This window comes from Apis mellifera, linkage group LG11, assembly GCF_003254395.2.
Source record: "Apis mellifera strain DH4 linkage group LG11, Amel_HAv3.1, whole genome shotgun sequence".
Lineage (NCBI taxonomy): Eukaryota > Metazoa > Arthropoda > Insecta > Hymenoptera > Apidae > Apis > Apis mellifera.
In genome coordinates this window covers 1,260,475-1,282,467 of record NC_037648.1, presented here as the reverse complement: position 1 = coordinate 1,282,467, position 21,993 = coordinate 1,260,475, and the positions used below count along the sequence as shown (strand labels likewise).

The window sequence follows — 21,993 nt, the reverse complement described above, 5'->3', positions numbered from 1 at the left end:
TCAATTTCTCCTTCCATATTCTTATTCTCTTGTCATCAGTCGTATTCGTACTCTTTTCAATGAAAAAGATATAGTTGAAGTTACATTTATCATCGGTTACTCTTCCGTAAAATGGCAATAGCTTGTGAGAATTGCGACACGTGTTCGAATTCAATACCGAGCAAACCGGTCGCAATGTTACTCACTTACGTACGAATATTCCACGAGTTTTTCATACGGTGCATGCACAGGCGCATGCGCGCGCGCATTAACTCGTAAACGGAGAACGTACGCGCGTGAAACACACGGTGCGTTGCTGGAACGCGCGGAATTATGCCGAGCACGCTTGGCATAGCGAAAAGTTCCGATGAACTATCCACGATTGGATACTGTGAGCTGAAAACGTAGATACAGTTTGTCACAAAAGTATCACTGTGTACTTTACGAAATACGTTGTGCATAAATAGAAAAAAGGAACTAGGATTTCTACGATAATGCATAAATAGAAGGAAATAGTATAACTTTTTAGAGGTTAACTGTATTATCTACTATTGATAAATAATTATTTGTTAAAGGATCGAGTTTAAAAGTTTGCCAATTATTATAAGAATAAATAATTGACAAAAGATTATTGTATTTGCGAAAAGAAGTAAAAAATATAGAATGAAATTTGAAAGAATAGTTTTCGAGAAAATCCAATCTGAACGTTCTTGGAGGATGCATTATACATAATAATGAGTCTTCGCCTTATACGTTCAATTTCAATTTTCTAAAAGATGAAGATTTAAATAAAAAAATTGTATTCTACATTTTTTTCTTATTTTTAAACGTAGAATAATTTTCTTAATAATTCGAAATAAATTATGTTGATAACTAAATAAGAAAAAAATACAAAACTCGAGAAACAAATTTTTTATCTTTTTGATCTAGAATTCATTTTTAAAATGAAACATAAGACACTTAAAAAACACTAAGAGTTTTAAAATTTAAAATTTAAAAATTTTCTAAAATTATACGAATTAGTTTTAATCTAAGACACTTTAGAATGACTCTACATTACCGAACGATAAGATAGGTCTCAAGGAGCGTTACTCTGCCATTTTTCCATAATAATTCCGTGCACGTTTCACGGCTTAGTGCATTGTACACAAATATTTTTATTTTAAATCATTCTCGAGAGATATCTTTTTTTTTACGCGTTAACTCTACACATTAGTCGAGGTTTTCATTCGAGGTTGCAGGAAATTCAGACGGCACGTGTTTCCGTTGCTCAATTTTCTATACATTTCCTGCGAAAGAAGGAAATGTTTCTCGTTGTTTTGTCGTTGATTAAATACTTTGTTTAAAAACTTTGTTTTAGAATTTAATTTTTAATATATACTAGGTTAATCTAAAATCTATAATTTTGGTATTAAAAAATAATTTATCAATATTTTCGTATTATACGATACTCTACATATGAACAATGTGAAATATTAAAATAACTATCATAATTTCTAAATCTATATTTTTATTATTAAATCAAAACAATATTTTTCATTAAATATATACAAATTAGAAAACCAAGGAAAATTTATATAACACCTTCGTATTATACGATACGATATAAATATTCCAAAATCCTCGAGTCAAAGATAAATCGTAAAATAACTCGATCACGTATTGGAGACATGAAAAAAAGGAAAAAATTAATATGTAAAATATAACAACAAAAAATTCAAAAGCATTATAAATGATACACTACCCTTTTTAATCACGTAACGATGAAAATGAAAAGTGGCAACGATCAATAAATAGGTTAGGTCATAATTTATCACTATACAGAACTAGACATAGTGTTTTTTAACGATGTTGGTTGGAAAGTCGAGATAGACACAGCTGGTATACCGGTACCGACATTTTGAAATGCGTGTCACCTTTTTGCGTGATCGAGAAAACGGTACTCGACTTGACGAGCTCGAACATTCTAATTTTTCCACCGCTTTTTTCCTTCGATGATTCTAATGCGCACACGACAATCATACGTTTCTATTCCACGCTACATTTAAATTACACTGCGCTACTTTGCGTCGATTCATTTTTTTTTTTTAATAGAACAAACAAAATTTTTGCCACGAAATTGATAAATTTTATAAATCGTTCCAATCTTAATATTTGAATTTGAAAAAGAGATAATACGATTTTTTACAAATTATATTCCTACGAGATTTAATTAAAAATTAAATCATGTCATTCCATTTCTTTTTTTAATTAAACGTAAAATTTAATTATTATGATGTTGTAGATTTTCTGATTAATCATTGTTTCTCTGCATTTTTTTCAATGCTATTCGAATAACGCACGAACGTACAATTTTCCACATGCTTCGTTATTAAATTTACGTAAGAGAATCTAATTACTTTTCATCATTAATATGCAAAAGAATTTAATAATTAATATCATATATAAATTAAATATAAAAACTACGATATATATATATATATTAATTTAAAATTCCAAATGGAATTCAGGTAACATTCGATATCAACAATCCCTGAATATTGGGTATTCGATATTCACGTCTTGGTATTCAATGTTAACAACTTTCAACTCGTATGGTATTCGATAGTAACAATATTTCAACCACGATAAACATTCAGAATACTCGAATCGAATTCTATCGAACGAATTACGATTTTTCTTTTTTAATTAAAACATTCAATTGCAACTGTCGTGAAAATCAATTCAACCTTCGAATTCCGCAAATACTCTTCCTTTTGCGAGATTTCGACGATTTCTGTTCGGTGGAAAGTACTGTTACTTGCAAAAAAAAAAGTAAAAAAAAAAAAAAAGAAGAAGAAGAATTGTTCAACTTCACTGCCTCTCATAATTATTCATAAAAGAGTACAACGAGTTGAAACGATTCTTTCAATTTCAATAATTAATTCCGAACATTAATTCTCTTCAAGCGTTCTATTATTATAATCTAATTTTATTTCAATCTCATGTAGAATAATTTTAAGAATTTTAAAATTAAAATTAATTGTTTCTTTTTATAATTTTTGATAACTTATAAGTAATTAATAATTTTCTTTCCAAAATCTGAATTAATTAAAATCAAAATTTGTGACATTTCATTGATTGAATTTTGAAAATTGTAAATTATAATCATATATTCAGTGATTTCATATTAAATATGTCAAAATTAATTAAGATAAGATAGTTTATACGAGGATTAATAAATTTTTCAATATAATGTTACGTTTCTTTTTGCGAAATAGCGGGCATATTTTCACTAGGGAAAAGATACATTCCTTTCGCGATTATTATCTTCCGCCCAATTCAAGAGTTACGCTTCGATAGAGTAGTCCGATAAATATGACACAATAACGTTCGTTCATATAACACGAAGAATATTTTATTATTCCCTTTCTTTAATCGATTCCTTCTATTTTCGCACACGTTGCTTGTTAATCGTATTAATTCACACGGAAACGGATGGATTTTAATTGGCGACAGGCTGTTATAAACTTTTAGGAAGAAATTATGACAGATGGCGTTGAACGGAAGTCACGTGGTTTCGGCGGGCTATTTAAATAAAAGTTAAGTTAATCAAGTTATTGATCAATTTGAATTATCGAATTATTAATCTTTATTTATTTATTAATTCGATCTAAATAAAAAAAAAGATTGCAGAAAAAATTTTAATTTTTAATTAAATTACATTACACGAGTATACTCACTTATTGAAAATTCTGAAATCATTGAGAAATTTTGTAATTAAAATTGAACGTATGTATTTATTTATCAAAGCTATAATACATTTTACTCGATAGAAATTTTTTAGAAAGATCATATACCTCTCTTATTGCGTTAAAGTTACAATGTGATAAAATAGCACAACAATGTTTTTCATATTAATTCTCGAGCACGATTCTCGTTTCTTTTCGATGATAAACGCAATTTCAACTAAGCGAAATACTTTGTTGCAATTAATTCAAATTGCTAGCCGCCAAAGTAAAGAAAGTGTGACAAGAACGCGGGAACGTAATAAGCCTCAAGCTTCATTAACGCGAAGGATCGATTAATTAAAATTCATGGAAGAAGATTAAGAAAAAAAAAGAGAGAGAAATTTTTCGAATCTTTAACGAAACTTGTAACCATAATTGACACGATTAATTACATTGTAATTAATTACTGTGTTTTGCTCTTAAAAAAAAAAATAGTATTTCTAAAATATTCTTAAGCGTAAAATGCACGAAATGTTACGAAAGGTTTTTTTTTTCTCACCTTGACACACATTTCTCTCACAATTGCTCGTAGAAATTGCACGATAATACAAATTTCTATAAATCTATAATCTGATCGCACATGCATTACCGAATAAACGTAACTTTATTAACTCGTGTCTTGATTTAAAACGAACCAACCAAGGCTGCCAACAGATGAATAGAAACAAAAGTAGTACCAACGTGTGAAACAATTATGCACTCGATTGAAAATTAATTGATTATCAAAACCAGCTCCAGAAAAATAACAAATCTGATCAAATAATACAATTTGTATTATTTGTTAACAATTAATAATTGATCCAACGCGATTCGATTAAATCTCTAGACGAAGATAACATAATACTTTTCCATTGCAAAGACAATATTTGTCACTGAATATTAAATTAATATTCGACGATCCTTATCGCACGGAACCTTGAACGTGAAAGTTCCTGCGCATTCAAGCCAGGAAGACAGGAAGCAAAAATCAGTTTTATCGCCCCCCCTTCTATGCATTATCAGAAACGGCTGCGAAACGAACTCGGTCAGTATCGTTTTGCCTCCGTTTAAGGCACAAGGATAATAAATTTTAAAAAAAAACTCGTTCGAAATTAAATCTTACAATTCTCGAAAGAAAATTTATAAATAATATCTCCTCTAAACAAAACACTCAACAGAAGAAAGTGAAGTACTCGATAACCGTGCTTAAGAAACTACTTTCCTTTCCCTCAAATAGAAGAATTCTTCTTTCTTCGGTAAAATCAATTCCATTCTCAAGAAGTAATTCTCGAGCAAAAAGAAGAATTTCACGGGAAGGATTTTTAAAAAAAACGTTCTCCCCGAACGAATTAATTAATTAATCAATTAACCAAGAATGAAGAGCGGCGGTTACGCAGCGTTCAACGCGTCGAATCGAAGATGGACGCTGAGAAAATTGGCGCAACGCGTCAACCCGAGCCCGTTCCTCGATTGCCTCGCCCTGATCTGTTACCCGAAAACCGACAATCCGACAATCGACGAGGAGGAAACAGTGGACGAGAAGATGCACACTCGAGAGGACGAGTATTCGGAGGAAGAGCCGTTGACTAGGAACGAGATCGCGATGACACCTGTCCACGAGACGTCGCTCTCTTCGAGCGCCACCGTTCGCGTGTCGACCGAGAGGAGTGGGGAGAAGGAGCGTGAAATAATTTCGAAACGCGCGGCGGACGCGAGAAGCTCGTCCTCGAACGAGGAACTGTTTGCCAAGTGTCGGGCGCAGAGGAGGCGCAACGATTCGTTTGAGGATGGAACAAGTTAAAAAAAAAAAATTAGTTAAAATAATAAAATAAACAATAAAATAATTATATATTTAAGGTTTCTTTGAATCGTAAAAAATATTGGATTAATCGATCTAATCGCTTTTTCCACTTTTGCAGATGATGGAAGCAGCTTGTCAGAAGCGTGCAGCACCCCGATCATCGGCGCGGGATCGCGAGCAGGATCTAGTCACACGGTGATCGACGTGGACGACATGGATTCTGGATTGCATTCTGGACACCTTGCCACGCGGGCATCCTTGTCCAGTCTTGGAGTAAATATTAGAAAAAATTGTTCCTTCATGCGTTATATGGTTGTATTTATACGAGTCTCTGCCTCCTGTTTTATTTGTTCATTGATTGAAACTTGTATGTCGAGGAGATTGGATAACGAATAATCTTTTTTCAGGCACGTTCGGATTCGATGGCGTCGGTTTATAGCGGTGCCGGTGAGGGACGGTGCTGTCGCTCGGTGGTGGTCACAGGAGAAGTCGAATTCGCGTTGCAATACGATTATAAACATCTAACGTTCGAGGTGCACGTAACGAAATGCAAAAATCTAGCACCCGTTGACGTAAAACGCAAACGTTCAGATCCGTGAGTATGGCATGAGTCATGGTATAATGATCTGTCAGATTGGTGTTGTCTATGTCTCTTTAGAGGATAGAGAAATTTTTTTAAAATTTTTAAAAGAAGAAAAGAAGTTGCATTTCAATGAGCATTACTTAAAAGTTTAAAAGTAAATTGTTTGAATATTTAATTAACTGAGGTGAAATATTATGTAATTTGTGTTTCTGGTTATTTCTGGATTTGAAAATATTCCATCATGCAATGTATTAACAGTATTAATGATGTGCCAAAGAGACATGGAGTGTTATTCATGAATGTTGTTTGAAGAGAGTGAATTCTAAAGGGAAAAATAAAGACAAAAGTTGGTATGTAAAAATGTCATTGTTCAGTTGATTTAAATAGTAAGTTTTTTTATATATATTATATATATTATATATATATACCAACTTTTGTATTTTGTTTCAAGCTTTAGATTTGAAAAGTTGATTGTATTGAAATTATTGTTTGTGCTCTTTCCAATTTACTAATTGTTGTCTTATTTGCGAATAGTTATTGCCAATTTGTAGGAGCTTTCAACACGTTAGTACATTTTCTTTCTTACAGATGTAAAGTAGAATTATTTTCATTTGTTATTATAACAATATATATTCTAATAGAAATGAAATTTAAAAGAAAACTTGTAAAGGTTGAAAATTTCTTCAATTTTATTCTTTAAAAAAATTGCAAAAACTGTATAATGAGACCAATATTTTTAATTCACATTATACTAGCTTCTGATTAACATATTTCACAAAAGGAAGGAAAGATCTCTCAATTTTTAACTAAAGTATCAAACAAAATCAAAAAACAATCAAATATAATAATTCACATATATGCATAATAATTCCAATATACAATTAATTCATAAACAAAATCAATTCTCTTTTCAATAAATTAACCGCAAACAAATTCCTTCAGATACGTGAAAGTGTATTTATTACCTGACAAATCAAAGAGCGGGAAACGAAAGACGAAAGTGAAGAAGCACACGCTGAATCCTGAATTTAACGAAACATTGAAGGTAAGATTGACGTTTCATTTCCAAATCTCGAGCACATAAATATTCTTGCTTGCCCCCCCCCCCCCCCTCCATTGTTTCCTGCATGAGAGTTAGAGCTTGGACGGTACGCAACCATATTTCAGTTCCATATGAGTCTGAGCGGCCTAGAGACCAGAACATTATGGCTGACTGTTTGGCATTCAGACATGTTTGGACGCAACGATTTCCTCGGCGAGGTTCGAATGCCCTTGGAGAACAAAATCTTCGATGATCCTACACCCAAATGGTATCCTCTTCAAGAACGAGTAAGTTTATGAAATAGTTTGTTCATCACTTTACATTTTCTATAAATAAAGAATAAAATATACAGTGATTCACAGATTTATTCATACTTTTTTTTACTATTTTTCTAATATAAATGAAGAAAATATTATGACAATTAAACATAGAAATATCTATTTCTAACATTTATTTCTAAGTTTAAGTAGAGGGAAGAGATAGGCATATTTTTTAAAATATAGTGTCTATGAGTCACTGTATGTTTATTATTAATGGAAGAGATACAAAAGATAAGAGGCATAAAAATATAAAATTCTTTCTAAATGGATCATTAATTTACATTAACTTTAGTTTCATTTTAACTAGTTTTCAAACTATTATTATAATCTTTAATAGAAATTAATCTTCAAATAAACCTGGATAATCTCATTAGAGATAAGAGAATAATTAAGTACCTTGTAAGAGATGAAGTAAGAAGAACTTATTACTTTAGTTATTCAATTGATTTACTTCAATTTTTAAATGTTTAAAAATTCTACATATCTTTGAATTTATTTTTCTCTTTTCAAATATTCTGTCTTATTAAAAATATTGTCAATTTTATGCATTATAAAGCATTATAATTTTTGTAAAGAAACTATTCTTTATAGTAGAGAAACTCTAAATTATAATATTACAAATGATTCATAATCGATCATTTGAGGATTAAAATTATCCTTGACTAATTTATCTATCTAGTTAAAAGCCATTGTAATGTTTTAATTTTATTATCATTTTTTTATCAACCAACTGAATTTTATGCCTTTGTACCTCTTCCAGTAACTATTTCAATAGTAAGAGATCGTTCTAGATATAAAAAGGCGGCGAGAATGGGCCGGAGAAAGTAAGTTTTCTTGCAGGTCTTGATTATTACCCAGTACGTAATTAGAAGCCTTCTTTTATTTGTTTTTTTTTTTATTATTCATATTTATCTTGATCAAGTTAATTGACACACTTTGCAATAGGAAAGCAATATTGCACGACTTGTTACATTACCTGTCAATTATCGAGCAAAGATTCAAGTTCAAAAACCAGCATGAACGAAGAGACTAATTTTATACAAGATACATAATATTATTATTGCGATTAGACCACATCTGATTGCATTATTTTGCAATGTATCTGCATGCACAAGAATTAAAAGTCTTTAATAGAAACCTCTTGTTTTTTACCATTTTACATTATGTATAACCTTTTTATCAAATAATTAATATTAAAATATGTATATTTACTTAAATTATATATTCACTTTTTTATTATACTTACTTTTTTATTCTGTTCTTGAAGTAACAAAAAAAATATATTAAATGATTCTTGTCAAGTGAGTAATATACATAAATATATTTAAAATAATAAATTTGTTGTTAAATTGCTCGTTTTATTTTATAATTGTTTTATAATTATTATAATGATATATAAAATAATATTACCATACAAGGTATCCAAAAAGTATGATTCTTTAATTTTATTCCTGATATTTTTTCATATTTAGATTTGAAAAATTTCTAGAGATTCTGTATAAAAGAAAAAAAAAATATTATCATATTATCCAAATTATAAATAATTTTATAATTATGAAAATTACTCTCTATAATTTGGACAATTTTAAAATATTTTTTCTAAACTTTTGAAATTATCAATTAATTATAAATTTTAGACAGAACCGTTCGATGACCCTGTTGCATACAAAGGCGAGGTGATCGTCGGTTTGAAGTTCGTGCCACCGGATCCTACGCAACAGGAACGTGATCGAGAAGCAGGATCAGAACGTAGTACCTCTAAGTCTAAGAAGAATATGAGCCGTGGCGCGTTACACGTGCTCGTAAAGGAAGCTAGAAATTTGCAAACCAGGGCAAAGAATTCAGGAACGTGTGATCCATTCTGTAAAAGGTATCATTTATTTATACTTGCATTGTTTTCTTCCTATTGTTAACAAATAAGGAGAGACATTGAAAATCATCAATTTTTAAATCTTTTTTAGAATTTATACAAATAATCACTCACTAATTTGACTTTAAGCCATCTTTTCCATCTTTATAATTAATAATAAATATGTAAAATATGTAATATATACATAATTTTAATAAGAAAAAAAAAACAAATGATCCACTATTTATTTATGATATGAATGATTAATAAGACTACTAAAATTTACACATCTTTATTATTTATTATTATCTAATCATAATTGAAATAAAAGAAAAAAGATAAATTTATATTAATTTGTATTACTTTCAGTTACTTATTACCTGACAAAGGTCGCTCAGGAAAACAAAAGACTGGAGTAGTACGCAGATCTGGTGGTTCACCAGTATGGGGTCACACTTTCATTTATAAAGATGTGAGTCTTCAAGAATTAGCAGAACGTGGACTGGAATTAACAGTCTGGGATCACGATCGTATAGCCAGCAACGAATTTTTAGGAGGTGTTAGATTTAATCTTGGCACAGGTATATATAAATTATAATTTATTATTTTAAAATAGTAAAATTTAAGTAATAAAAACCTATGATTTAACTTATTAAAAAATAATATTTTAGTTTGTACTTACTGATATAACCCAGAATATAAAAAATTTTCCAATTTAAATTACATGATAAACAAATGAATTATATGATTTTTTATTAATTATAATTTTTTGCAGGAAAACACTATGGAAAACCAGTAGATTGGATGGATGCAACCGGTCGAGAATTATCCCTTTGGCAAAGCATGCTTGAGAGGCCTAATTTCTGGGTGGAGGGTGCCGTGACTTTGAGGCCAAATTTGCATAATCATGGGAAAAACAGCAACACCTAATCATTAAGCATCGTCTCAGTGATTTCTTTTGTACTTAAAATGACAGTTTCGAGTGTTCACTTCGTTGGACCCTTGTTAGTTCCATCTCAACGAAGCTCGGTTACGCTTCGGCCTTAGTTTAACTTCTAAATATTGTATTATTGTGTCAGTGTCAAGAGAGGACCACATTCGTCTATATAATTTCGAAATTTCGAAGTTTCGAAAAAAAAAAAAAAAAATATCAGTGCCTTTGGGGCCAATGTAAACGCATTGTAATCCTTGTCCACCGGGGCACAGTCTATCATTTAGACTCTAAATTCTCGGGAATGCGATAGAAAGTGGTCGTAGGTATTATTAACCTGTGAGAAAGATCCAAGGAATCAAATCTTGGTCATCATGAAAATTTAGTATTTACCGTTCCAGTTTACTTTGTAAATGATCAATTAGCCGATACAATTAGAATTTTAGAATCTGTTAGCTTCCGTTTGCTTCCGAGTTAAGTTTACTTTTGTAGGTATTTTGTTTGCAATTTCTTTTTTTTTTTTTTTTCTTTTTTGCTGTATGAAAAAATCGTACTATATATGATTTTTTTTTTTTCAAGTGAATTTCTTTTCAGTTTCCTTTTTGATTATATTTTCTTCTTCTTCTTCTTTTGTTTTTCCTTTTCATTAATTTCCTCCTTTTCTTTCATCATCGTATATATATATATATATTATATATTATTACAGAAAGTCCTAGCCAGATGATCAATGGAACATCGACACGGACACGCAAAATTCGTGCAATATAATGAAAAAAGACGTTTGATTCTTCTCGTTGATTATACAATTTTTATTAAACGATTAAAGAGAGAAAATTTTTAAAACGGACATCCGTCCAATCGTAAGGCGAGATTGAACATTGTGCATGAAAATTCTTCGTGGCCAATCGTATTATTATAATTTTAATAGAAAATGGCCTCGTTCCAAACGTACACACATATTTTTTGGGGAAACATTCGTCGATCGCAGCAATAAGATATTAAAATCCTTCCAGAGAATGGAGAAAAAAAAAAAAAGAACATAAAACGATATATATATACATAAATATACATATTATATATTTTACGAAGTAAATTTTACTTTATATATATAATCCAAGGACAAAAGGTTCCAGCGTTTGGAACGTGGCTTGCATTGTGGACACTTTCCTTTCTTGGAGAGAGAAAGATGCTTCCAGTGTGTACAATACTCGAAACGATTTCTCGCGTTGAGTTGTCAGATATCGATGGAATGGTGTGTTTAAGCAATTAAATATGACCGATTCCTATTAAATATATCCATATAAATATTATTATATTTATACATTCACAGTAAGATTACGTAATATAAGATAGGCCATGGGGCTTTTGGATCATTATCAACGGAAGGAATTCTTAACAAAAAAAAAAAAAAAATAAATAAATAAAAAAAAAAGTGAAAAAAAATAAATAAAAAAAAATATCAGTGTTTCGAGATAAAATATACGAATGATTAATTATGAAAATATATGCAAAACACTGATCCACGAAACACTTCCTTTTAAGAATAATATTAGTATATTGAATACTAATTACATCCGGGACGAATCGAAAGGCTGATGTAATCGTACTTAACTAATTAATTATATTACAATACCGAATTTTTCGGTATTATCGCATATAGGAAAGCATAGCGTGTAACACATGGATCGTGTATACTTATCCATAAGGTTCTTCCTAAATACAGGGTTAACAATCGATAACTACTTTAAACTGCCTTCGACGTAAGTTCTTCTCGTAAACGCGTGTCAAAGAAACGATCGTTAGGAAAATTTGCCAATACGTCCGTGAAAAATGAGTTTTGGAATTGAATGTGCTGTGTTTGTTCGTAACTTGTTGTCGGGAGGATCGAACTGCGCGTGGAAAATATTGTTGCGAGACTACTATGTTGTGTACATTTAAGGACCAATAACATTAAATTATGATAATAAAACTGATACGATAACAGGAAGAAAAAAAAATAGAGTTTTGGAATTCAAAACGCGCGCGCGTTTTCTGTTTCTCTTAAGACCGTTTCTGAAGGATAATGTGGCGCTCGGATCGATCGGAACAAAATGGAGAATCTTTGACATTTATTTATGTCACTCATCAGTGTACGTGATAATAAAATTTTATACGTTTACTCATAATGAATTATATTTTATTCGATGTATATATGTATAAAAAAATTAACATCTATTAGGTAAATATTGAACAAACAAACAGGCACATAGATGAGATTTTTGGTTAAAAAAGAGAAAGAGAAAATATCAAGAAAATTTGATTTGTGCATCGTTTCATTCATTGTCAGTTCTACGAGTCTAATCGCTATTTCTTTTGTCATTTATAAAAAAAAAACAAAATCGCAACTTATATACAAAAATATTTTGACTTACTCAATTTACATTCAAAGATCATTATTAGAAATGAACCGATTTCCTTCTGAATTCTTTCCAGAATATCGATATTTACATTTTCCAAATGCTCCTGGAACATAAAATAATTAAAATACTTTTAATTTATAAAATTAATAAAATTTCTAATCAGATAATAAATAAATCAATCATTATTTCTAATTAAATAATTTCTAGTTAAATAAACTTGATTTAAATTTAATTATTTTAACAAAACTAAATAATCAGTAGATAAAATGAAATTGAGTAATGATATTGTATTTAAAATTAAATAGTTTCAAAATTAAATTTAAAAATAATTTAAATAATAATTTTCATATTCATCAAATGGTTTAATATTCATATGAACATATTTTTTCAATTTTATAATCAATGTTTTCATAAAATATTAATTGATATAAATAAGATTTAATATATAACATATTTAAGATTTAATTCTTTTAATATTAATAAAATTAAAATTATTTTTTCTGTAATCAATTTTCTATTATCAATTATATATAAGAAATTTTTAATTTTTAATTTTTCTAAATAAGAATATTCAAATAAATATCATTATTCAATTATATTATATATCATTAAAAAATAATAAGATATATTAAAGAAATTACATTATTACAATTATACCTTTGTGATCAAGGGGATTGCGGATTGATCTTGGTAAAGGAGTATAATGAATATTGAAGAATATATCATCGAAATCTTCAATTGTATTTGAAACGAATTTCTGTGATAAATCTGGAACCATTTTAATAGTCCTCGAATATTTTCCTCGTCTTTCGGCATCTTTTCGTTCCTGCATCGTCACTGGACGTGAATCCAAAAATCGAAGTGTCGAAGGTAACGTATATATAGCATAGAGTCTATAACGATTATAATCCTCGTCATCGGTTGAGGTTGGATTCGTTAACTGATCGGGACATCCTGGATTACCCAGTAAACTCACGTACATTATTTTTGGACAACATTCTTGTATTCTCCTCAATGCGTTGTCTATATCTGTTATCTAAACAATTTTTTATTTAAACAAATTATGTGGTGAAAACATGATTCATTCATATACATGATAAATGTAAATTTATAATCAAACCACAAATATATATGAGAATATGAGCTTATGATGCAACAGTATTGATACATAATGATAAAATATACAAATAAAACTTTATAACTGATACTATATATAGTATAGCATATTTCAATTTTGTTTAACGATTATTATTTTAGAATTTTTTCTACTTATTAATTATAATTTTATATTTTAGATGAAATGATACTTATATTAATCATATCATTCCAAATAATATAATTATTTAATAATAATTAATAATAATTTTTAAAAAAGTTTAAATTTAATTCTAAAAGATAATTGTCAAATAATAAAAATTTTAGGTTTTTAATTACATTAAAACGTTATTTAATTAATAATATTGATTATGTAGTTTATCAAAAATAATAATAGTAAAATTTATTGTTAAAACGGAACATTCTTAATGAAATTATACATAAATCCGCAATCCAATTATATCATCAATGGTAACAATCAATACGAGGTGAATGACATCAAGAATGTCATCGAACCCATTTGCGTTGATGATATAAGATATCAAAAATCATAAACGTTTAGAATTTCAATGAGAATGAATAACTCATAAAGTATTCCTTTAGAAATTGTCCGATTAAAGCGAATACAGTTAACTTTTATTTTTCCTTTTATTGGTTTCGCAATTAAAAAATTATAAGCTAACAATATATGTTGAAAACATGAACGATTAGTTATTTTTAATCAAAAAAAAAAAAAAAAAAACAAATTACAATAAAAATATGTAATATGATGCAATAACAGATGTATCATATTTACTTAATCTGTTTTTCAACTGTTTGTTATTTGAAATGATTTAAAAATAATGTAATAGTACATGAGATAAATCCTTAACCTTAAAAATTATTGATCGATTAATTAATTGATATTTTCATATATATTTTTAAATATCGTTCATTTCAAAAATAAGAAATCTAAATCAAATTAAAATAGAATTATAAATTAATATCAAAATGATTATATTAAGTTAAATAGATATTTTATAACATTTAAACAAGATAAATAGACACTTAGACAAGATATTTTCTATGAAATAATAATAATGAAATATTATGCTAAAATTTATTGAAGTAAATATATTAAAATAAAATTTGCATAAAATAAGTTAAAAATAAACATAACGATAATTATATTATTAATTACATGTTTCAATAAAAAGAATAATAAATTTTTACATTAATATCATATGCAAATATGTTTTACAAGTAATTTGATATAATGTCAAATAATTAAAAATAATAACACCAAAAAATTAGATCTTCATAATTAAAAAACTACTGGAAAAACATTTAAAAATTTAATTTTTTAATGCATATGAAGTAAATAATTTATTTCTATCCTATATCAATATCTTCTAGCAATAATAATTTTAATTCATTAAAATATTTTTTTTAATACAAAAAATTAAAAAAAATAAGTAAAACAAACCTTGTTATTGTTTAAACTGAGAGTGGTCAAATTTTGTATATGAGGTAATGTCTTTAAATCCCGAAGTTTATTATTATCGAGTATCAGTTCCTGTAGGTTTTCGAAGTATTTGACAGCAATGATGGAGGTTAGTTCATTATAAGACAAATCTAAACTTGTACAATTATCACCAACGACACCCACTAATCCTCCAGGAATCTTTTCTGCCCGTTGTCCTGTATACCAAACCTAGATTTTTGAAAACGTTTACAATAATGCATTTACATTAAAATTTAGAATTCACTAAAATAACACTTTAAACATATATTAATAAAAGTATATGTTAATTACCCGTCCATATCGAACTGTCAACGCACTTCTATTAAAATCTTGTTGGCTTTGTTCCGCCATCTTGCATATATGATACTATACGATGAGAAATTATCATTAAATAATAAGAGTGATAATACTTTGAATGAGGCGACGAAGCCGCCATTAAGGAAGATATCTTTATTAACAAACAAATCACATAACATGGCTCGTTGGTCTAGGGGTATGATTCTCGCTTAGGGTGCGAGAGGTCCCGGGTTCAAATCCCGGACGAGCCCAGTGGTTTTTTTTTGTTAATTGTCTAGTCTTTAATAATCTAAATCTTTTTATTTAAACTTTTAACAAAATATTGAATAATAAACAATGAAATATAAGTAATATAAATAAAAAATAAATTATACTAATATATATTTTTATATATATATTATATATTTTTCTATTACATGTTTTTTTTTCTTTTTATAAATCTCATATAAATAAAATAATTATATTTATGCATCGTTACAATTTTATATTTCAAAATTTACAATTTTGTTATTTATAATATAATTAATGAATATAATAAATGTATTGATTTATTTATAATTGTAGTAATATCCAGGGAAAGGGCTTAAAATCCTACATGAATTCATTAAATTTAATTTAATAATGTTTTAGTTAATATATATATATATATATATATATATATATATATATATATATATATATATATATATAGATTATATTATAAATTACTATAAATAGCAATTATTATAAACAATATATATTAAAAAAATCAGAACCAGTTTTAGTACATAAATTTTTTTATGTACTAAATAAAGAAATTACAGTATATACAAAAATAAGTTAAAATAATGAATAAAATTTAAAAAATTGACATATACACAATATTAAATATCATATAAGTTTATGATATTGTTTAAAACATTTTCCTAAACATAAACCAGGATTATCTTTACAGCCAGGACAGAAATAATTAGTTTCTTTTCGTAAACCACTAGCAGTGCATTGTCGACATCTTTTTCTTTTTATTTTATTGTTTCCTCGTCTAGGTAACATTTCAGGTAGATGTTCAGATTCTAATAAAAAGAAGTATTTTCCTAATAATTTTCGAATTCAAAATTATTGATAATATTCAGACGAAAGTCTTTTATTACTTTTATCTACATATTTTTTTTTAATATCCTTTCAAATAAATTACAATTTATTTTGCCATATTATTATTATTATTATCATCAATTCATAATTTCATTTTTATTAAGTATTATGTAATATAAAATCTTTTTTATAATATCAATATATATTTTGAAATTTCGGCAATCTTAACTGCTTTTCAATCTAATATCAATTTCTATTTTATCATATTTTTTGTTAATATTTAAGTTTCACACAATCTTGTTTCTTTAATAATATTTTGAGTATTGTAAAATGTAAATGTGTAAATCATTATACATTAATTTTATCATAAAATACATAATATATCACTACTTACATTGATAATTTAGAATATACTTACTTGATGTATCATCAATTTAAAATAAATTAATTTGCTTTAATTGTTAAGTTATTTCGTATATGTAGATAGATACAAATATAGAATTAAAGAAAAAAAAATACTTTAAATAATAAATTTTTCAAAAATTACCCTTTCCTCTGAATATTATAGAATATATTATATTAAATTAATTTTTTATACTTTGAATACCATATTTCACAAGATAGAATCATTCAAACCTTTTTTTAATATTTTGACAGGTCTATATGTCAAATTTGCAGTTCCAATTTTATTAATTACTTTTTTATTAGTTATATTTTTACTTTTCTTTTTATTCTCTGAAAATGTAGTTTCTATGTTTCTTTTCATATCCTCAATATTAGATACATTTTTATTATCATTAGAAATATCATTCTGGATTGAATTTGTTAAATTCTGTTTCAATATTTCTGTTTGTTGTATTTTATTATGATCATTGCTATAATAAATTATAAACTCTTTAAATTTATAAAATTATTTATAAATTTTTTTTATAATTATTTTTATTAGAAATCATTTTAATAAAGAATTTATTATAAATAATACTATGAATATTATTTAATTAAAGAATACCTTGTTGATTCTTTAACTGTTATATCATAGAAATTCAATTCATTATAAAAATTCATCATTCTTTGGAATGTGTTTGTATAATCAGTAATATTTGGTGTAGGAATATCTATTTTAAATTGTTCCTCCGTAAAAAATTTTGTTTCAATATTCTCTGTATAAATATAAAAATGTATATTAAATTAATGTAATATAATATACTTAACATAAAAGAAAATAACATACTTCTTATCAATTCAGCGCCTTCTGCTTTATATTCTGCAATTTCTTCATCCTTTTTTTTTATTAAATCTAAAAGAAATTGATGCTGACGAATAATTTCCATTGATGATATATATAAAGGTTTAGTTATAATTTCCCAAAAATCTTGAGATGTGCCTTTTTCTAAATTTACAGAAAATTTTATTGAACCACCATTAAATTGAGCTCGTAATTTTATATGTTCTATAGATGCTTCCACAATATATTCTGACATATTAGTTAAAATGTTCAATATAATATCATTGTAATCAATAGCTTCAACATTTAAAAGTGGATTTAATTTCTAAAATAAAAAAAATTATTCTATATAATATATCTATATAATATTATTTCTAAAATAAAAAATATTATAACATTAAATTTAATTAATTATAAAAATGTAAAGACACGTTTTTGTTTTTACATTTTTTTTCTTGTATAATATTTTAATAATTACCCGACATCTGTCTAAAATAATTTCTTTTGTTAATGTTTCTATCCATATCTCAATAAGATTAGTTAAAAAAATTTTTATCGTATCATTTTTATATATAATAGAAATCATATAAGTATCATTATTTATTTTTATACTATTCCACATGATGTTTTTTATATTAATAAAAAATCATGTTTTTTATTATATGTTATATATGTTATTAATACGGAGATTTTAAAATTTTATCTTAAATTATATTTTTTTTATTGTAAAATTAGATTTTCTTATTTACGAGCATATAAAACATAACCTATATTTTTGATTATTAAACTTTTGTTTTATTAAAAACATTTATATTCATTACAAGTTTTTAAATTTGATAAATATATATTTTGATAAATATACATTATATGTATACAATATATAATTTTATATATTTGTATTTAATATAATTTTAATACATTTCACATTTTTACATAAAAGTTAAACGCCGAATTTCCAAAATATCGATATTGATATATAAAAATAGAAAAATTATTCATACACATTTATAACAATATAATATGTGTATAAATATATAATATATATAATTTAAATAAATTTATATATAATTATAAATAATTAAAATAAAAGATTTTTATTAAGAATAAATCATTAAAAATATTAAAATTATAAATATTGAGTAAATAAAACAAATATTTAATAGTAATATAAAAATATTTATTATATGAATATATAAAAACATAAAAAATATAAAAATTATACATTTTTTTTACTTTTTTTTATAATACGTATATTAACTGTATGAAACTTGGTATTAGATATATTGTTGATCATATTATCTCCTTGTAAAATTTTATTTTTTGTATTAGTCTGTAATTAAAATTAAAAAAACAATTATAATTATATTATAAAATAATATAATATTTTTAAATCGTAATGTTCAAACCGTTTGTTGTGATTCACTGAAAAAAGTTTTATTTTTGGATTTTGATTTTGAAATTTCTTTCCAATTAGTAAATAATATTGGATTACGTATTTTTAAATGATCTTTGCCATCTTTATCAATGAAATTTTTAAGATGTCTATGTTTGTGCATATCACCAAATTTGTTAGATTTAGAATTTAAAAATTCATTTGATGTTCTTTTTTTACTCAATATTAAGTAATTAAATACTGAAGATGCACTAGGTGATGTTGAAGTGGAAGTATTTGTTTCGTTTTCTTGACACGGAACCAATGTTTGAATATCTTTTTCATATTTTGAATTTTTTTTCGTATTATTGACTTTTATACTTTCTTTACTTGAAATTTGAGCTATATATATAAAAATAATAATACATATTATAAATAAAATTATAAAAAATGTATATGTATACACATATATAAAAAAATATAACTAAAAAAAATTATTTTATTTTTTTGAATATTATGTAATATATATATATATATAAATGTAATAATTACAATGTTTACTATACAATTTCTTAATATTATATCCATCTTTACATAATATACTATTGAAATTCTTAACATCTTGTTGAGTAATACATTGAGTTTCAGCATTACTAAAAAGTCTTAATTTTAAACAGAGATTACCTTCAGTATCTATATACTGAGATGCCATTGCATGTTTTGAAGATACCTATAGAATTCACACATTTTATACTCATATTTATAATTATGAAATAACTATAATTAGATTTATGAAAAAATAAATATAAAATAAAAATTATATGTATTTTATATCATATTATGTAAATATTAAATTTATTTCTATCATTATAGATTATATGAAAATTAAATACCAAATTTTTAAGAAATTGCTGCTTTTTTTGATTTTTTTTTGATAAATGACTTAATATGTCTTTTGTATATGTAGTTATTTTACTTGTAATGTTAGACAAATCATTATATTCTTTTTTCAGATGTTTAACAATAGTTTTTGTTTCAGGAGATATTTCAGAAGTATTTTGATTTAAAAGCATACACGATACACCTATATCTTTTACCAAAACTGCATCTGGACATCCATTACTTTTATTACTCCTATGGAAAAAGATATATAAATAATTTTTTTATTATTTAATGAATATGATATATCTATTTATTTTAACATATAACAAAAAAAAATCATTATTTAAGAATAAAAATCTTTAACAAAATTATGATATATTTATAAGTTTGATAAAATAAAAACTGTATTAATAAAAATGTTGAATAATAAATAATAATATAATAAAAATATTAACCTATAATAAGGAAACTGACAGCTATCATGAATCGTAGAATTACTCATATCATCAGAAATTGTATTTTCTGTTACTGAATGATTATGTGAATCTTTGTTCATACTGTTAATGGAATCATAATTCGATTCAATAATCAAAGCATTTTGTTTAATAGCATGTCTTTTTGATATTGTGGAAATAAAACTCTTAGAAGATTCATCAGAACTGGTAGTATGTTTCTTCATTTGTGGTATAATCTTAATTGATGCATCTCCTGTTTTCGGAGCAATAAGGACACCCATCTCAAAATGATGATTGTTAAATTATCCAATGATTGTTAAATTATTTAGAAGTCATATTGATCCAATATAAAGTTCGTATTGACATTTGTCATAAAGAAATGTAAAAATTAGAAAAACGAATTATAATAAAATATTTTATATGTATAAAAGATAATAAAATGATATTAATTTTATTACAAAATGTAATAATAACATCTCTATGAATTACCGAAACTCTAAATCTTCTCTGTCCCATTACTGAAAAACAGAGACATGTATAATGTTTGTATCTTTGTCGGTTTTTAAAAACATCCATTACATTACAAAACCTCAAAGTTACCAATTAATTTTGAGACTTTAACGCCTGGAAAAGGTTACGTTTATATCATTCGAATAATATAACAAAATAAAATCACATTTTTTTAAAGCACTAAAAATCATAATTGCTATATTCATATAAAAGTATGAAAGATATAAGATCTTAAAAATATATAGTGTCTTTGATATAATAAATAGCAGAAAATATACTATGTTAATAACTTGTGCAATATTTTAATATTGACACAATTTTTTTTTGTATTAGAAAATATTTATAAAATTGGATAAAATTAGATTAGATTATATAAAATAAAATAAAATTATTAAAATATATATTAGAAAGTTAAGAAAGAGATATACATATGTCATATATACATAAGTGTTATATAAGTGAAAGTATTTTTCGATAACATTAAATAATTTTTATTTTATTTTTTTATTTTGATAATAAAACATTTTTTAAAATAATTTCTATTTTTTGTAATAATAATAATAATAAAATATATTAGAAATAAAAACAAAGCGATTAATACTTGAATATTTATTTCTTTTTAGAAAAAAAAAATTATTTAATACATATAAACAATAAATAAATTAAAGATATTATTATTATTATTATTATGCTTTATTAAATAAATTGAAGAATTCTTATATATAATTAATTCTAAAGAAAATTTTTTTTATAATTAACATTCTATTGGTTAGTTATTAAAATTTTATTTTGATAAATAATGTAAGTATTTTAACATGTTGCTTAGAATCGTTATACAATATTTTTTTTATATAAAATTGATTTTATTTATTTAAATTATTTTACCTGGAATTATATCACAAATTATATTTACATTATTATAATTATAA

General features: G+C 25.6%; 4 protein-coding genes and 1 non-coding gene across 23 annotated transcripts in view; 2 read left to right on the top strand and 3 right to left on the bottom strand.

Annotated features, from left to right (window-relative positions):
- LOC408337 overlaps positions 1-12,251 on the top strand; it is a 55,731-nt gene extending 43,480 nt beyond the window's left edge. For 7 of the 11 annotated variants that reach the window (XM_026443573.1, XM_026443574.1, XM_006558544.3 and 4 more), the window contains 8 exons: positions 5,648-5,802; positions 5,937-6,124; positions 6,647-6,676; positions 7,055-7,157; positions 7,280-7,441; positions 9,112-9,344; positions 9,693-9,904; positions 10,099-12,251. In XM_026443573.1, coding sequence (XP_026299358.1) covers positions 5,648-5,802; positions 5,937-6,124; positions 6,647-6,676; positions 7,055-7,157; positions 7,280-7,441; positions 9,112-9,344; positions 9,693-9,904; positions 10,099-10,253 — 1,238 coding nt within the window. In that variant the 3' untranslated portion in view covers positions 10,254-12,251. The remainder of the gene's footprint in view (positions 1-5,647; positions 5,803-5,936; positions 6,125-6,646; positions 6,677-7,054; positions 7,158-7,279; positions 7,442-9,111; positions 9,345-9,692; positions 9,905-10,098) is intronic. The other 4 variants (XM_006558545.3, XM_026443572.1, XM_026443576.1 and 1 more) reach the window with 3 other exon arrangements.
- LOC725390 (leucine-rich melanocyte differentiation-associated protein) lies at positions 10,901-15,703 on the bottom strand. 2 transcript variants are annotated; one of them, XM_006558548.3, is made up of 5 exons: positions 15,544-15,703; positions 15,214-15,441; positions 13,311-13,689; positions 12,666-12,756; positions 10,901-11,537 (listed from the first exon to the last, which is right to left on the bottom strand). In XM_006558548.3, exons 1-4 carry the CDS (start codon positions 15,601-15,603, stop codon positions 12,677-12,679), a joined length of 747 nt encoding a protein of 248 aa, XP_006558611.1. In that variant the 5' UTR covers positions 15,604-15,703; the 3' UTR covers positions 10,901-11,537; positions 12,666-12,676. The 2 variants fall into 2 exon arrangements, with proteins under 2 accessions (XP_006558611.1, XP_006558610.1); XM_006558547.3 differs by lacking the exon at positions 10,901-11,537 and having other exon boundaries at positions 12,414-12,756.
- A 25-nt stretch (positions 15,704-15,728) lies between these two features.
- Positions 15,729-15,800, top strand: TRNAP-AGG. The gene has a single exon. It is a non-coding gene; the product is annotated as a tRNA-Pro (tRNA).
- Positions 15,801-16,350: 550 nt separating this feature from the next.
- Positions 16,351-18,503, bottom strand: LOC113219086. 3 transcript variants are annotated; one of them, XM_026443697.1, is made up of 5 exons: positions 18,324-18,503; positions 17,852-18,170; positions 17,630-17,780; positions 17,257-17,495; positions 16,351-16,601 (listed from the first exon to the last, which is right to left on the bottom strand). In XM_026443697.1, exons 1-5 carry the CDS (start codon positions 18,465-18,467, stop codon positions 16,420-16,422), a joined length of 1,035 nt encoding a protein of 344 aa, XP_026299482.1. In that variant the 5' UTR covers positions 18,468-18,503; the 3' UTR covers positions 16,351-16,419. The 3 variants fall into 3 exon arrangements, with proteins under 3 accessions (XP_026299482.1, XP_026299484.1, XP_026299483.1); XM_026443699.1 differs by having other exon boundaries at positions 16,466-16,601; positions 17,219-17,495; XM_026443698.1 differs by having other exon boundaries at positions 16,500-16,601; positions 17,228-17,495.
- Positions 18,504-19,026: 523 nt separating this feature from the next.
- On the bottom strand, positions 19,027-21,300 carry LOC100577809. Of its 6 annotated transcripts, none has more exons than XM_026443692.1 (7): positions 21,155-21,296; positions 21,044-21,072; positions 20,555-20,835; positions 20,111-20,351; positions 19,770-19,947; positions 19,252-19,619; positions 19,027-19,175 (listed from the first exon to the last, which is right to left on the bottom strand). In XM_026443692.1, the coding sequence occupies exons 2-7, from the start codon at positions 21,068-21,070 to the stop codon at positions 19,062-19,064; spliced, it is 1,209 nt and encodes a 402-aa protein (XP_026299477.1). In that variant the 5' UTR covers positions 21,071-21,072; positions 21,155-21,296; the 3' UTR covers positions 19,027-19,061. The 6 variants fall into 6 exon arrangements, with proteins under 6 accessions (XP_026299477.1, XP_026299480.1, XP_026299476.1 ...); XM_026443695.1 differs by having other exon boundaries at positions 20,555-20,807; XM_026443691.1 differs by having other exon boundaries at positions 21,044-21,300.
- Between the last annotated feature and the right edge of the window lie 693 nt (positions 21,301-21,993).

Excerpts from the sequence above, each read along its gene's own strand:
- LOC725390 (XM_006558548.3), bottom strand. The coding sequence starts at position 15,603 with ATGGCGGAACAAAGCCAACAAGATTTTAATAGAAGTGCGTTGACAGTT. Across the intron at positions 13,690-15,213 it reads TCAGTTTAAACAATAACAAG|ATAACAGATATAGACAACGC; the intron begins GTTTGTTTTACT and ends AAAATTGTTTAG. Across the intron at positions 12,757-13,310 it reads CAATCCCCTTGATCACAAAG|GAGCATTTGGAAAATGTAAA; the intron begins GTATAATTGTAA and ends TTTATGTTCCAG.
- LOC113219086 (XM_026443697.1), bottom strand. The coding sequence starts at position 18,467 with ATGTGGAATAGTATAAAAATAAATAATGATACTTATATGATTTCTATT. Across the intron at positions 18,171-18,323 it reads TTATTTTAGACAGATGTCGG|AAATTAAATCCACTTTTAAA; the intron begins GTAATTATTAAA and ends TTTTTATTTTAG. Across the intron at positions 17,496-17,629 it reads ACAGTTAAAGAATCAACAAG|CAATGATCATAATAAAATAC; the intron begins GTATTCTTTAAT and ends AATTTATTATAG.
- LOC100577809 (XM_026443691.1), bottom strand. The coding sequence starts at position 21,130 with ATGGATGTTTTTAAAAACCGACAAAGATACAAACATTATACATGTCTC. Across the intron at positions 19,620-19,769 it reads GAAATTGTATAGTAAACATT|CTCAAATTTCAAGTAAAGAA; the intron begins GTAATTATTACA and ends TTATATATATAG. Across the intron at positions 19,176-19,251 it reads TCAGTGAATCACAACAAACG|ACTAATACAAAAAATAAAAT; the intron begins GTTTGAACATTA and ends TTTTAATTACAG.